Below are 13,202 nucleotides of genomic sequence, written 5' to 3' on the forward strand. Positions count from 1 at the left end.
GGATGTGAACACCCACCAGTGAGGAGTGTGTGTCGGAGCAGGAAGTGATTTCACCCCATCTAGATCCTATAGCATGAATCATCAGCAATGAGCGCAGCACACTGTCCATGAAGTGGTTGATCCCAAGGCTTTAAGTAGGGCCCCCAAACTGCAATCTTCTTATTAAAGTATTTGTTTGTTCTTCCACGTACCACTCTGGAGGGGTGAGAGTAGGTGATGGCTCTCTGGGTGGGAAGCCCAGTATGTGTCCTGGAATGAATAGAGAGCTGGCGCACACAGGAACAAGCCCATGTCTTACCGCGTTGGCTTCTTCCTCCAACCAGGAGAGCCAAGCTGGTGCCAGGCAATGAACATGTATTCAGGAAACTCTGCATAGCTGGGCTTTTGGTTGGAAATGCTCCAAAGGGTAGTCTACATAGAATGCAAATTCTCCAAGAGAGGACATAATCATTTACAGGGGCAATTTTTCAGTTTTGAGATTGATTCACTGTTTATCATTTGCACTTGTCCAGAAAGTGCTAGAAGGGATAGTGACACCAGCACATGGGCAAAAGGAAAGCGAGTGAGAACTATTTGTTTTTCTCATTAGCTTTTCTCTATGCAACTGAATAACCACCCTCTGAAGAAGACAGATGAGTTATTATCTCCACATACTAAAGGGATACATGTGCATGCATTCATAGGTTCATTTTCACCTAAAAATGACTGCCCTAACATACATGGAGTAAACCAGTGTAATATCTCCTCCTACCTTCTTGACTTCAGGATGTTGCATAAATCTAGGCTTTAAATTAGAATTCTGTCTTCTAGTTCAGAGCTATCTTCTTCAGAAGCTATAGGAAATGAGGATAGAAATAGGTTGTTTTTTTTTAAAGCAGACATAGACAAGTTTTTAAGCCCACCTAGACAAGTGGGCTATTTAAGTCCATGTTCTGGTCAGAGGCCTAATCTAGTAAAGTGCACCTCTATGGGGACTGGCTTTCTAATAATTAGGGTCACATCTTTTCTTCCACCTGGACTTGTGATGAGTTCCTCAGGTTGACCTCTGCTCCCACTCACCTTCTTTATTTCAAAAGTCCAACATTTTCACTATACTTTCAAAACAGAATGATGTTTTGAAAGTATAGTGGCCGGAGGAGGGGTATAGCTCAGGATTAGAGCACTGGACTGCAGACCAAGAAAGTATAGTGTCCGGGCGCGGTGGCTCAAGCCTGTAATCCCAGCACTTTGGGAGGCCGAGACGGGCGGATCACGAGGTCAGGAGATCGAGACCATCCTGGCTAACACTGTGAAACCCCGTCTCTACTAAAAAATACAAAAAACTAGCCGGGCGAGGTGGCGGGCGCCTGTAGTCCCAGCTACTCGGGAGGCTGAGGCAGGAGAATGGCGTGAACCCGGGGAGGCGGAGCTTGCAGTGAGCTGAGATCTGGCCACTGCACTCCAGACCGGGCGACAGAGCGAGACTCCGTCTCAAAAAAAAGCAAAAAAAAGAAAGTATAGTGAAAGTTTGAACTGGTGAAGAAACAGGAGGAACTGACTGCTTTTAGTGCAAAAGTTTAAAAAAACCAAACCAGACAAACCCATGGAAAAAGCATGGCAATGCTTGTGGAGGGCATACCCATACCTCAACAGAGAGCTTTATTCTGAGCTGCCTCAACACAGGGTTGGCCCTGCGGTTACAATTCCCCTGAACTACTGATGAGAAAGTAGAAACACAAGCAGCAGCAGCAGAACAGTGAGCTCAGCAAACGTGGGCTTCTGATCCGACGGAAGTTCAAATACCGCACCTGCTAGTTTACTAGAGAGTGTGGCTGTCGGACAAATGGCATGGCCTGGCACGGCCCTCCTTGCCTTCCTCCAATCCTTAAAAGATGCCGATGCCTGTTCACAGGGGTGAGGTGAGGACCCACTGGAATAGATTGGACAGGACAGGCTGCCGGGCTCGTACTCGAAGCTCCATAAATCATTTTAAATTAAAAGCTGCATCCTTCTAGAGTAGCGAAGTATATAATTTTCAGCATGCTTTTGGAGAAAATGAGTGAGTCCTTGAGTTCTAAGAGCAAGTACCATATCCAAATTTAACTACAAAAGGAGCCGGCTGAAGAGCTTCCCAGGACTAACTTGGGTTGGTGCTTACAGCATCAGCAGGGAGGGAAGGCCAGGCACTGTGGGCTGGTTGGCGCCGCTGGCCACATAGCTCAGCCCTGACATCAGCGCCTGCCTGGCTGCACCCCCTCCGACCCCAGCCCCTAAGAGGAAGCTTCCCCTGCAGGTTGGGTTTCTGTTAATACTGAGTCTGATGTGGTCTCCCTTGAGAGCGGGTCTCTGGTGGGATGGGGAAAGAGGCAGCCTGCATGGATATTCTGCCGTCTCCTTGACGTCTTTTTCAATTAGAAGGCACCTCACAAGGGCACATTCCTTTAGCCACTCACTCCAGCAACACCCCAGCTTTAACCACGCCCTGATCAACCAGGCCTGGCCTCAGTCAAACCACAAGAAAACAAACAAGGCTTTGATTCCTTTGTGAGAAAATCAAAGAGCTGCTGAAAATCACTTAAAGGAGAAAAAAAGAGGGTGGGGGGGAGAGAGAGAGAGAGAGAAAGAGTCCTCTATCACACACTGTTTACTACTTTCAACAAATGGAACCAATCAGAAAGAAAAAATTGGGGTTTAGCTTCTGAGCCGCCTGGAAATGTTTGGTAGCTCCAACTGCTCCTGCTGCCTAGTGAATAAAGTCTCTGAAATTAACCTTCAAGAGTCAACCTTCTAAAATTAAAAACAACAAACAAACAAACAACGCTTCAACATTCTCACCCTGGAAAAAAAGACTGCTTGCCAAATTCAAATCTGCCTTGGCCGAAGTAACCATTAGCAACTCATCCTTTAAATGAGATTATAAAGAAAGTATTTCCCCTTGACGTTGGAGAAAACACCTTTCATGTGACCTCCAAACTATGTTACTTATTTTAAAGGTACACAAAACAAACCTGTCTTTTTCAGTTTTTGCTTACTCTCAAGCTGTGCTGCTTACAGAAGTCTATGGGATGAGGAGTCAGCAGGATGGTTCCCTTGAGGGAGAACAGGGGTCCCAGGCTCGCTAGATGCTGGTCAGGTTCTGCTTATCCAGGGGTTGGTAGTCGTCCCACAGGTAAGCTCGCGGTGGAAACTCATTCCAATGCATACCTGAGTTTTGTACTCTCTGAACATACGCTACAGCTCAATAAAAAGTTTACTTTGCAACCAAGGCAGAACAAAATACCCACTGCCTCTCAGAAGATAACAAAAATACCTTTGTATGTATGCACAGCCTGCAGAGGAGCACACTTCCAGGAACGCCCAGCCCATGTAACACACACACGTTACCATAGCAGGCGGCAGCTGGACCCACAGAGGGCCAAACGCCATCCCTGAATAGAATCACTCTGCAGCTCCAATCTGCCGCTCCAAAAACATTTTTGAGCCTGGCAGTTAGCACCTACTTTGAGAAACTGACTTTTCCATTCAAACCGGGAGAGAAGGTGGAGTTGGGTGTTGTTTTGATGGAGTAAACTTCATCAAAAATAGCAAGCATAGGTGGCACTGCCCGGACAGAGTTACAATAGATTTTATAATTTAAAAAAGCGGATACTTACCTATTTGGTCTTCAGGGATCAGCGACTCGATGGGAGGGTCCAGCTCCGAGCTCTGAGACAAATAGTTCTTGACCTGGGTCATGAACTGCCGGATGGTCTGCAGCATGTCGGTGCTGGACACGTGGCACTCCTTGTTCTCCTGCAGGAAGCTCACGTAGTCCTGCACTAGGCACCCGAAGTAGGTGCATTTGTCCCGGGACAGCTCGGCTATCCTGCGGACCATCCGCTTCTCCGGGGTCATGAAGGAGCTGAACACCCCGCTCACCTTCTGCAGCTGGGACTTGACGAGCTTGGGCAGCACGAAGGAGCTGCTCCTTTTCTTTTTGGACTTGATGGGGGGCGCCATGGTCTCCTGGTCACTCTCCCCCTCGTAGTCCTCCAGGCTGCTGTTGGTGTCCGCCTCGTAGCCAAACAGAGGCATGCTCCGGTCGAACTCCAGCGAGTCGGAGGAGGAAGTAGAAATGCTCATGTCGCTCAGCCGCTGCCGGCCTCCATGGCACGGGGGCCGTGATTCAGAGCTGGGCGGCGGGGCCCTTGTGCAATCCCCCGGGGCGGCCTCAGGCGGGGCCCCACCTGGGCTGCCAGCTGTGCCCAGCTCCAGCTCCGGGCCAGCGCCCGGCCGGCCGCCGCTCAAGGTCTTTGCGCCGCCCTCTGCTTCCAGAAAAGAAGCCTGCTTCTTCAGCCGGGGTGGAGGGATGGGAGTTGGTTTCGTTCCAGGCAGAGCTACGTTCCCATGTTTGTTATGGTTGACTGTTTCTGGCATGCTCGTCTGGGTTTCAGTCCTGGCCAGCCGAGGGCTTGTGTGGAGACTATTAATAGCGGGTGGCGGGGGCCTGGGTGGGGGGGACCGAGTCCGCTCCGTGCCATTCGCGTTGGGAGTCCTTGTGCTCGGCCGTTTCAGGCCTCCACTGAGGTCCTGGCTGTGCACTTTCAAGAAAAGGGGATTAATAAAGCACAGGGCCCCGTTGGTCTGGCTGCACTCCAGCTCTGAAGGCGTCCTGGTTTTGATAGAATGCACTCCATTTATAAGGCAGAGCTGACGCAGGGAGGCAGGACAGACACCGTCGGAGGACAGAGGCCTATGGGGAGGTGGAGGGTTCGGGGGTTTGCTGTCAGCTGGGGAGCTCCAGAAATCTGAAAGTCATTATCAGTGAACACAAGAATGTAAATACAGTACTCTCAGACCATTCCTTCACAAATTAAAAAAAGCACACTGCATGACAACGCGAGTCTTGCGGGGTGGGGTGGGGGGTGCGTTGTACTCGGGTTTACTGCATTCTTTTACTGGAAAGGGCAGAAAGCCTGCCAGGCCCAGCTGTGGGCTCACAGGAAAGCTCCAGGGGCCTGTCACTTCAAAGCCCTGGAGAAATGGCTTGGCCAACCTAGGATGCCAGCCCTGCCTTTTCACAGGTAAGTTAGAAGAAAAAAAGGAATGGGATTGTTCCAATATAAGCTCAAGAAAGGTCACTGGGGCTTCCTGACTTGCTTTACAAAAACTGAACCGATTTACAAAGGAACACCACCCTTTCCCAACAACTTCTCCTGGGATGCCCTCCACAGTGCAGCTGCCAGTCGAGGAATCGGGCCTTGAAGTTCCCCTTTAATGGGCAGGACCAGCAGCTGGGCCTGGGGGATGTTACACAATCTGCCTAGGGTTTTACACATTCAGCATTAAAACCACCAAAGGAGGAAAACTACATTCATGGGTTCCATCAGCAGAAAAACCACAGCAAGCTTAATGTGCAGTGCAGGCCCAACCATTTACCTTTGTGGTTTGGAGCCCTTCCTTCCCAAATCCTATATAACCCCCTCACTGTGCTCATAAATATGCAATGCTCTGCAAAGTAGTGCAGATTGCTTATTGATCCGTACTACTTGTGTCTCCTCTTGCAGATGAGTCTGAGTGTTCCATGTAAGTTGAGGGAGGTAGTGCTGTGATCAGTGGTGCCTGTTATAATTTCCATTTGGGATAGGTTATTCTTTTTTTTTCTCTTGAGACAGAGTCTGGCTCTGTCACCCAGGCAGATGGAGTCTGGCTCTGTCGCCCGTGCCCTGGCACGATCTTGGCTCACTGCAACCGCCACCTCCCAGGTTCAAGTGATTCTCCTTCCTCAGCCTCCCAAGTAGTTAGGACTGCAGGCGCATACCACCATGCCTGGCTAACTTTTGTATTTTTAGGAGAGACAGGGTTTCACCATGTTGACTGGGCTGGTCTCGAACTCCTGACCTCAGGTGATCCACCTGCCTCGGCCTCCCAAAGTGCTGGGATTACAGGCATGAGCCACTGCGCCTGGCCTGGAATGGGTATTCTCTATCTCTAGCTATGCTTTGCAGTGTGTTTCTTTCCCATGGGCCCAGAATGGCTGGGCATGGGAAGACTGAGGTGAAGCCCTTTGGGAGCCCTGCTTTATCTGTGAGGTGACAGCCGTGTCACCTGCCTTATGTAATCTGTCCTGCATCCCTCCTTCTCTCTCCCTACTCCTGCACTGTCCAAGAAAGCCAACAGCCACAGGTGACTATTGAGCACTTGCAGTCGGCTAGTGCAACTGAGGAAGTGAGTATCAAATCTCATTCAGTGTCATTCAATTTAAATTTTAGAACTGATGCTCAGTTCAGTCACTGGAAAACGTTTAAGTATCTTTGGAACTTGGTTATGAGAATCTACTTTTTAAACTGTGAATTTAATGAAATCTAAATATAAGCCATGTATTTCTGACAAACATTCAGGACCTGAGTTGAGATGTGCTGTAAGTATAAAATATACATTGGGTTTTGAATACCTGGTATGACAAAAAGAATGTAAAACATTTCATACCTTAAAATTTTTTTATATTGGCTACATGTAGAAATTATAATGTTTTGGATATATTAAATACAACAAAATAAATTATTAAAATCAACTTAACCTGTGTGGCTACCAGAAAATTTCAGATTACATACAGATTAACTTATGTTTCTATTAGCCAGGACAGCAGGTCTTCGAGAAACTACTCCCATCTCCTTTGAGTCCTCCTTAGACTTATACTGTCACAGCTGTAAAACTTTTGTAAGGCTTTGTATACTTAGTTCATGTGTGTATGTATCTCCCATATAAACTACAAATCTCATTGGCAGTGGGTAGGGTCACAGGGAGTAAGAGGGGATCTTATTAATCTTTGAGTCCTTGGTCTGGGGCACGGTGTCTGCCACAAAGCAGACCCTCGAGAAATATTAGTTTGATGAACAGTATTTTTACTGAGGCACAGAATTTTAAAATATGCTATCTCTACACAAAATGGATAATATGCACACTGAGAATCACAAGTCGAATATATGTTAATTAGCTCTTAGTCGCTTCTGGTTAGTAGCCACTGAAGCAAACTCTTTTCCCCTCTCTTTGGCATAGCACAAGCATTGTCCTTGATACTCTGGTCCTTCAGACTCAGCACTATGCACACAGGACCATCAAACTGGAGCTATGTGGACAAAGGTCAGGAGAGAGAACTGAGACCCGGTGCACATCTTCAAGAGGCCTGGAATCTAGTTGACAATATTGACTTAACTTCAGCAAGTATTTTAATCTCTCTCCAAAGGTATGCAGAACTTAGTTGCAAGAGAAGGTGCCAACTTTAAAATAGGGACATTTCTATGGCCTGAGAGTTTTACCAGGATTCTCTTTCCAAATCCCATTACCCAGTCTTGCCATCTGACAGGCCTGAAACACCGAAGGCAATCCTTCTACAGATACAATCTAAGTTTCATGGCTGAGCACGGTGGTGTATGCCTGTAATCCCAGCACTTTGGGAGACCAAAGCAGGTGGATCACCAAAAGTCAGGATTTCGAGACCTTCCTGGCCAACATGGTGAAACGCTGTCTCTACTAAAAATACAAAAATTAGCTGGGCGTGGTGGCAAATGCCTGTAACCCCAGCTACTCGGGAGGCTAAGGTGAGAGGATCACTTGGACCTGGGAGGCAGAGTCTGCAGTAAGCTGAGATCTCAACACTGCACTCCAGCCTGGGTGACAGAGCAAGACTCCCTCTCAAAAAAAAAAAAAAAAAAAAAAAGCAGTTTCAGCAGAAGGGAATTCAAAACCATGCCCAGGCTCCTCTCTGAAGCTTCCCTGGAAATGATACTCGCTTCCAAACAAGTTCTTTAAGAGAAAAATATGCTGGAGGAGAAATACATGCATCTTTTATTTGCTGGGTCAAGTATCATAGTGAGTGAAGTCCTAAAATCTTAAGAGAATTTCCTCTTTTGATCTAGGAGGAACATTTTTTGCAAAAGCTAAACCCACATAGATTCCCCCAGGGCAATGGGGAAAAGAAGTTAAGGTGGGTGAGTTGTTTGTCTTGATCCATTGTCAGCTATTGTCCGGCAGAATTGTGTGGACTTAGGGGACATCGGCAAAGGGGCAGGACGGGGAACAAGTACCCAGCTGCCAGAGGAAGGATCCACGACAGGTTAGGACATGGCCTGGAGCAGCAGGACGAGAACTGAATGATGAGAGAGGAAGAGGGACAGATGTTACTCTAGATGTCTGTGCTGTCAAATTCCTCAAAGCACAGAAGTGCCATCAGTGCCCATGTGCCCCTCAAAAAAAAAAAAAAAAAAAAAAAATCATGCATGCGAGATGCACTGCACTGGATTTCCCTTTCTGTCAAGTGCTGCCTCTCCCCAGCAAGATTCCTCAGAAAAGGAAGACATCAACACGTTACAGATGTTTACATGAGGACGTCAACATTTTGGGCAGCCCAAACTCATTGATGGAGAAGTTGGAGAGACTGATGGAGCAATGTAGCCTCAGTGAGCCCACCATTGACTCTGCTCCGTGGATTCATTTTTTAGATAGACCTAGGCAGGGGGCACACACTTACTTAGTCCCATCTGGGCCAGTTCTTCAAGCTGAGCCTCCGACTTGGCTGTTGAAATGGCATAAGGCAACTTCAAGGTAAACGGCAGAACATCCCTGATTGTTCAGAAAAAGAGAGAATGTTTGTAATTATATGTCTGATTTCTATCTGGTGTTTATTTTCATTATAGAGACGTTTTAGCTTAAACTGTTTAAAATGTCCTAAGTAGACACCATACCATATCAACCAGAAGTTATCTTTCCTGGTGGTAAAACTTAACACTTACAATTCCTGTCTTATTATCACACTCAGGATAGGCTGAGAGAAAAGCCAGCATAGTTTCAGTAACAAAGTAGGGACCCAATTGCCCTGCTGAGTAGCTAAAAGGTATGTAGAGTTTACATCAGAATTGCTGACTCTATTGGCAGATCTGGCATGCATATAAAACACTATGTACCAATTCGCTGCATGCCCATGTGAATGTTGGCCAGAAACTGCCTGGGCAGGAATGTGGAATCCTAAACTGAGATGAATTAGCCCATTGCCTTGCACACTGCAGGCTCTCAATGAATATCTGTTGCCTTTACTTATGAAATCTTCCCATTAGAGCCCACACATTGGCCTTGGTGTGCTAGAGACAAAACTTTCTCCTGTGTTTGGAGGCAGAGCTTCTCCAATGTACAGATAGATAACCAGGGTCTTCTTATACTGCATACTCTGATTCCAGAGGTCTGGGAGGAACTGGAGATTTGGCGTTTCTGCCAAGCTCTTAGAGGAGGCTGATGCTGCTGGACCCTAGACCGGACTTTGAATAGGAAAGCAAGTCTAAGGCCCCTCATGCCAATAACCCCAGCACCCAAGCAGCGTGGTGCCATGTGCAGATGAACAAACACATATGGCAGAGAGAGCAACAGATCCAACAGGAGAGAGCCCAGCCAGCATCAGGGGCCTGCCACAGCCATGGGCCATGACTTGCTTGCTTGGAAAGGGCAAAGGCAGACTTAAACATTTGCTCATGTTCATACACAAAGGTTAGGACCATGCTCTAAGCACTGATGAATTCCCCACAGGATAAAGCACAACACTGTCCTGACACAGACGGCAGAAAGTGCTTTTGAATGAATGAATGGATGAATGAATGAATATTCAATAACTATGGTGACTTAATCAAAAGGGAGGGTTTGTTTTTTTTTTTTCCAGTGGTGACAGTAGTCTTACAAAGAAATAATTATTCAATCATTTATTCCACAGATGTTTATGATCATCTGCGATGTGCCAGACATTGCATCAGGGGCTGGGAACAAAACAGACAGAAATTCCTACCTGCATGGAGCTCCACGTCAGAGGATACCGATAGATAATAAACAAATACACAATTTACAGAATCTACGAGAAGGAGATGCATGACATGGATAAAAGTGAAGCAGGAAAAGAGAATAAAGAGTGTTTGAGTGTGAAGGTGACCAGACAAGGCTTCATGAGCAGGCAGCATTTGACTGAAGATCTAATGGTGGCCAGGGGTTAAATCATGAGGGGAAGGAACTTCCAGGCAGCATGAGCAGCAGGTGCAAAGGCCCTGGGGTGGGGAGGGTCTGGCATGGATGAAGAACAGCAAGGAGGCCACTGTGGCTGGAAGGTGCTGGTAAGGAACAAAACTTGGAGTCCTGCCTGGATTTTGTCATCATGAGACGTGCTGAGAATTTCCAATGGCAAGAATAATGATACCAAACAACCTATTGTTTACAGTAAAATTAGGCAACATTCTTGGATAAACCAGATTAAATCTGGATGACTGGAGAATTTTGGAGCCATGGAAGCTGTTAACAATGAATGACAAATTAGTAAGTCAATGAACAGAAAAAAAAAAAACAAAAAACCAAGAATGTTTTGACACTGTACCACTCTGCTAAGGTAAAGCCAGGAGGCTGCTCTTCCTTGGGGGTCAGGCCCAGATCACCTCTTCCTTCCACGAGACCTTTCATTTGTCCTCAAATGTTGTGAGCACCCCCTTTGCTTGGCCACTTGTGTCTGTTTGAGATGAAGCAGGCAGCACTGCAGGGGATGGCTGTGTCTGTAATAGCTGCTGCCTGACCTGGCAGGGCGGCAACCCTGATGATAATCTCAAATGAAGATTAATGGGAACCAGAACCTTGTAACACCAAACTAGCCTGTAAATATATGTTTGTATGGCCAGACCAACTTAATTAAAATCTACTTTCCTCAGACAATTTGGGGGGAAAACTGCATACAACAAAACCAACCTATGTTTATATTAAGCTTTTACCTTGCTCAATGCAGTACCTGGAGCTTAAACATCATGTGACTGGTTTGGATTTTTCTTAATGATATATGACAGGAAGCCACACCTGTCCCTGGTTAATGGATGCTTTCAGGCTTTGATCTACTAGAAAATTAGATGTTGTATATGCATCCTCTCCCACTGTGCCAACTAGGGTGCATCCCAGCATCTTCACACACGTGCACACACACACTCACACAGGGATGCCTTTTCACTTACATCCTATTAAAGAAAGGGGCCTCAATCCTTTTTTTTTTTTTTTTTTTTTGAGACTGAGTCTCGCTCTGTTGCCCAGGCTGGAGTGCAGTGGCCGGATCTCAGCTCACTGCAAGCTCCGCCTCCCGGGTTTACGCCATTCTCCTGCCTCAGCCTCCCAAGTAGCTGGGACTACAGGCGCCCGCCATGGTGCCCGGCTTTTTTTTTTTTTTTTTTTGTATTTTTTTTAGTAGAGACGGGTTTTCACCATCTTAGCCAGGATGGTCTCGATCTCCGGACCTCGTGATTCGCCCGTCTCGGCCTCCCAAAGTGCTGGGATTACAGGCTTGAGCCACCGCGCCCGACCCCAAAAGGGGCCTCAATTCTAAAGCTTGCATAACAGACAAACAAAAGCCATCATCTTCGATATAAATGTTTCACCCAAGACTTAAAACATGTACAGTCTAGATTCATTTTGTTTAACTTTGCTCTATACATAGATATCTAAAGGCAAGGGGACAAAGGTCATCGGGCAACTACTATTAAATTACAGCAGGCACTGTAACTCGTGTGGGGCCTGGAACAGCCCTGGAAGGAAGCCGTGATTCCCCCATTCTGTGGATCAGGAGCAGATGACGATGCAGACAAGTGAGGTCCCTAGCACACCCTCGCAGAGCTAATGGAGGTGAAGTGAGGGTCGAAACCCAGATGTGTTGGGCCCTAAGGTCTGTGCAGCTGAATAGTATGGTGGGAAAATATGGGCTCTGGCATTAAGGCAGGCCTGAGTTCAACTCCCACAACTGTCACTTACTGATTGAATGATTGTGGGCACGTGCTTCACTTTTTCTGCCTCAGTGTTTTCATCACCCTAATTTACAGGGTTGCCATGAGGATTAGAAATATGTATGTGTGGTGCTTAGCACAGATACAGAAGATCCCTAAAATTATTATTTCCTCTATTCCTCTATTCTGGTCTGAGGACAAGCAGCATCAGCCTCATCCCCTGGGAGTTTGCTGGAAATGCAAAATCTCAGGTACCACCCCAGACCCACTGAACCGGATTCTGCATTTTAACAAGACTCCAAATGACTCTAGTACTCTCGTTACTACACTGATAACACCAAATCAACAGAGTGCTGCCAGGCATTGGGGGCGAAGGTGTGCAGTCACTATGTGTATTCTCAACAACACTTTTCAGTGAGCCTTCCCACTATGGCAAATCCTATGTTTATTGATTCGTGAATTCTTCTGTGCAATGCATATTTGCATACGCGTGCTGTGTGAAACACCACAACCAATAATCCAATCATTTTCTTTACTTGAATATATTTATAGAACAACAACCAACTAAAAAATGTCACAAATATTCTTTTAAGACTGGATAAATCAACTACCAATTGCCAAGAACATAGATGAGTAGCATAGAAAGAGAAACAAAAACATCAAATATCTTTGCATGTTGGAACAAACGGAGAAATTAATCTTGGCCTTCCTAGCTGCAAAACATCAATGTTGGAGTTTTCCTCTAAGTACCTTATATATTGGTATCAAGCTTTATAGTTTATAAGGTTTTCATATACTTTATCTCCTTGGATCTTTAAACAGTCCTGGACAGCAGGCCCTCCAGTCTACCATGAACACTGATGCTATCTTTTCTATGCTATTGCCAAATATTGCTTTGCAGGTGTAATGATTTTTCCCAACAACTCCACAACTACCAAAAAGCAAACTGTGAAAAGTACATATCAGCCGACTTCACCTCTGGCCAACATGTTAGCATTGATACTTATTCCTCCAAACTGGTTGACTTTAGGCCAGACCAGGTGTGTGCTTCCCTGGGGATGAGAGAGAGAGAGTGTGTGTGTGTGTGTGTGTGTGTGTGTGTGTGTGTGTGTGTCAGGGACTGTGCTTCTGCAGCAGCCTCCTCTCTTTGGGCAGCACATTTCCTTACACAGGCTCAAGTGATCCTGCCCAAATCATGGCAGGCAGGTTGCATCCTCTTGTGAGGTGCTCCCAGGTACTGGTCCCATTCTCAGCAAAGCCCTCACTTTCCTCCTGCTGGTGAGCAGCACTGAATTCCTCCTCTGGAAGTGCCTCCCCTTCCTGAGGCCATTTATTATGTGGCTTCAGCTGACCTGGAGACTTCAGGGGTAAAGAGCTTAGTGGCTCCTGGCTGGGCACGATGGCTCATGCCTGTAAGCACTTTGGGAGGCCGAGGCGGGCGGACTGCCTGTCAGGAGTTTG

General features: G+C 46.6%; 1 protein-coding gene across 8 annotated transcripts in view; it reads right to left on the bottom strand.

The window, feature by feature from the left end:
• The window catches only part of RIN2 (Ras and Rab interactor 2), a 249,322-nt gene that overhangs the window by 23,758 nt on the left and 212,362 nt on the right, over positions 1 to 13,202 (bottom strand). For all 8 annotated transcript variants that reach the window (XM_023217765.2, XM_023217768.2, XM_023217762.2 and 5 more), the window contains 2 exons: positions 8,489 to 8,580; positions 3,633 to 4,766 (listed from right to left, as the gene is read on the bottom strand). In XM_023217765.2, the coding sequence (XP_023073533.1) occupies positions 3,633 to 4,766; positions 8,489 to 8,580 (1,226 nt within the window). The remainder of the gene's footprint in view (positions 1 to 3,632; positions 4,767 to 8,488; positions 8,581 to 13,202) is intronic.

Source organism: Piliocolobus tephrosceles, chromosome 20 (assembly GCF_002776525.5).
Source record: "Piliocolobus tephrosceles isolate RC106 chromosome 20, ASM277652v3, whole genome shotgun sequence".
Lineage (NCBI taxonomy): Eukaryota > Metazoa > Chordata > Mammalia > Primates > Cercopithecidae > Piliocolobus > Piliocolobus tephrosceles.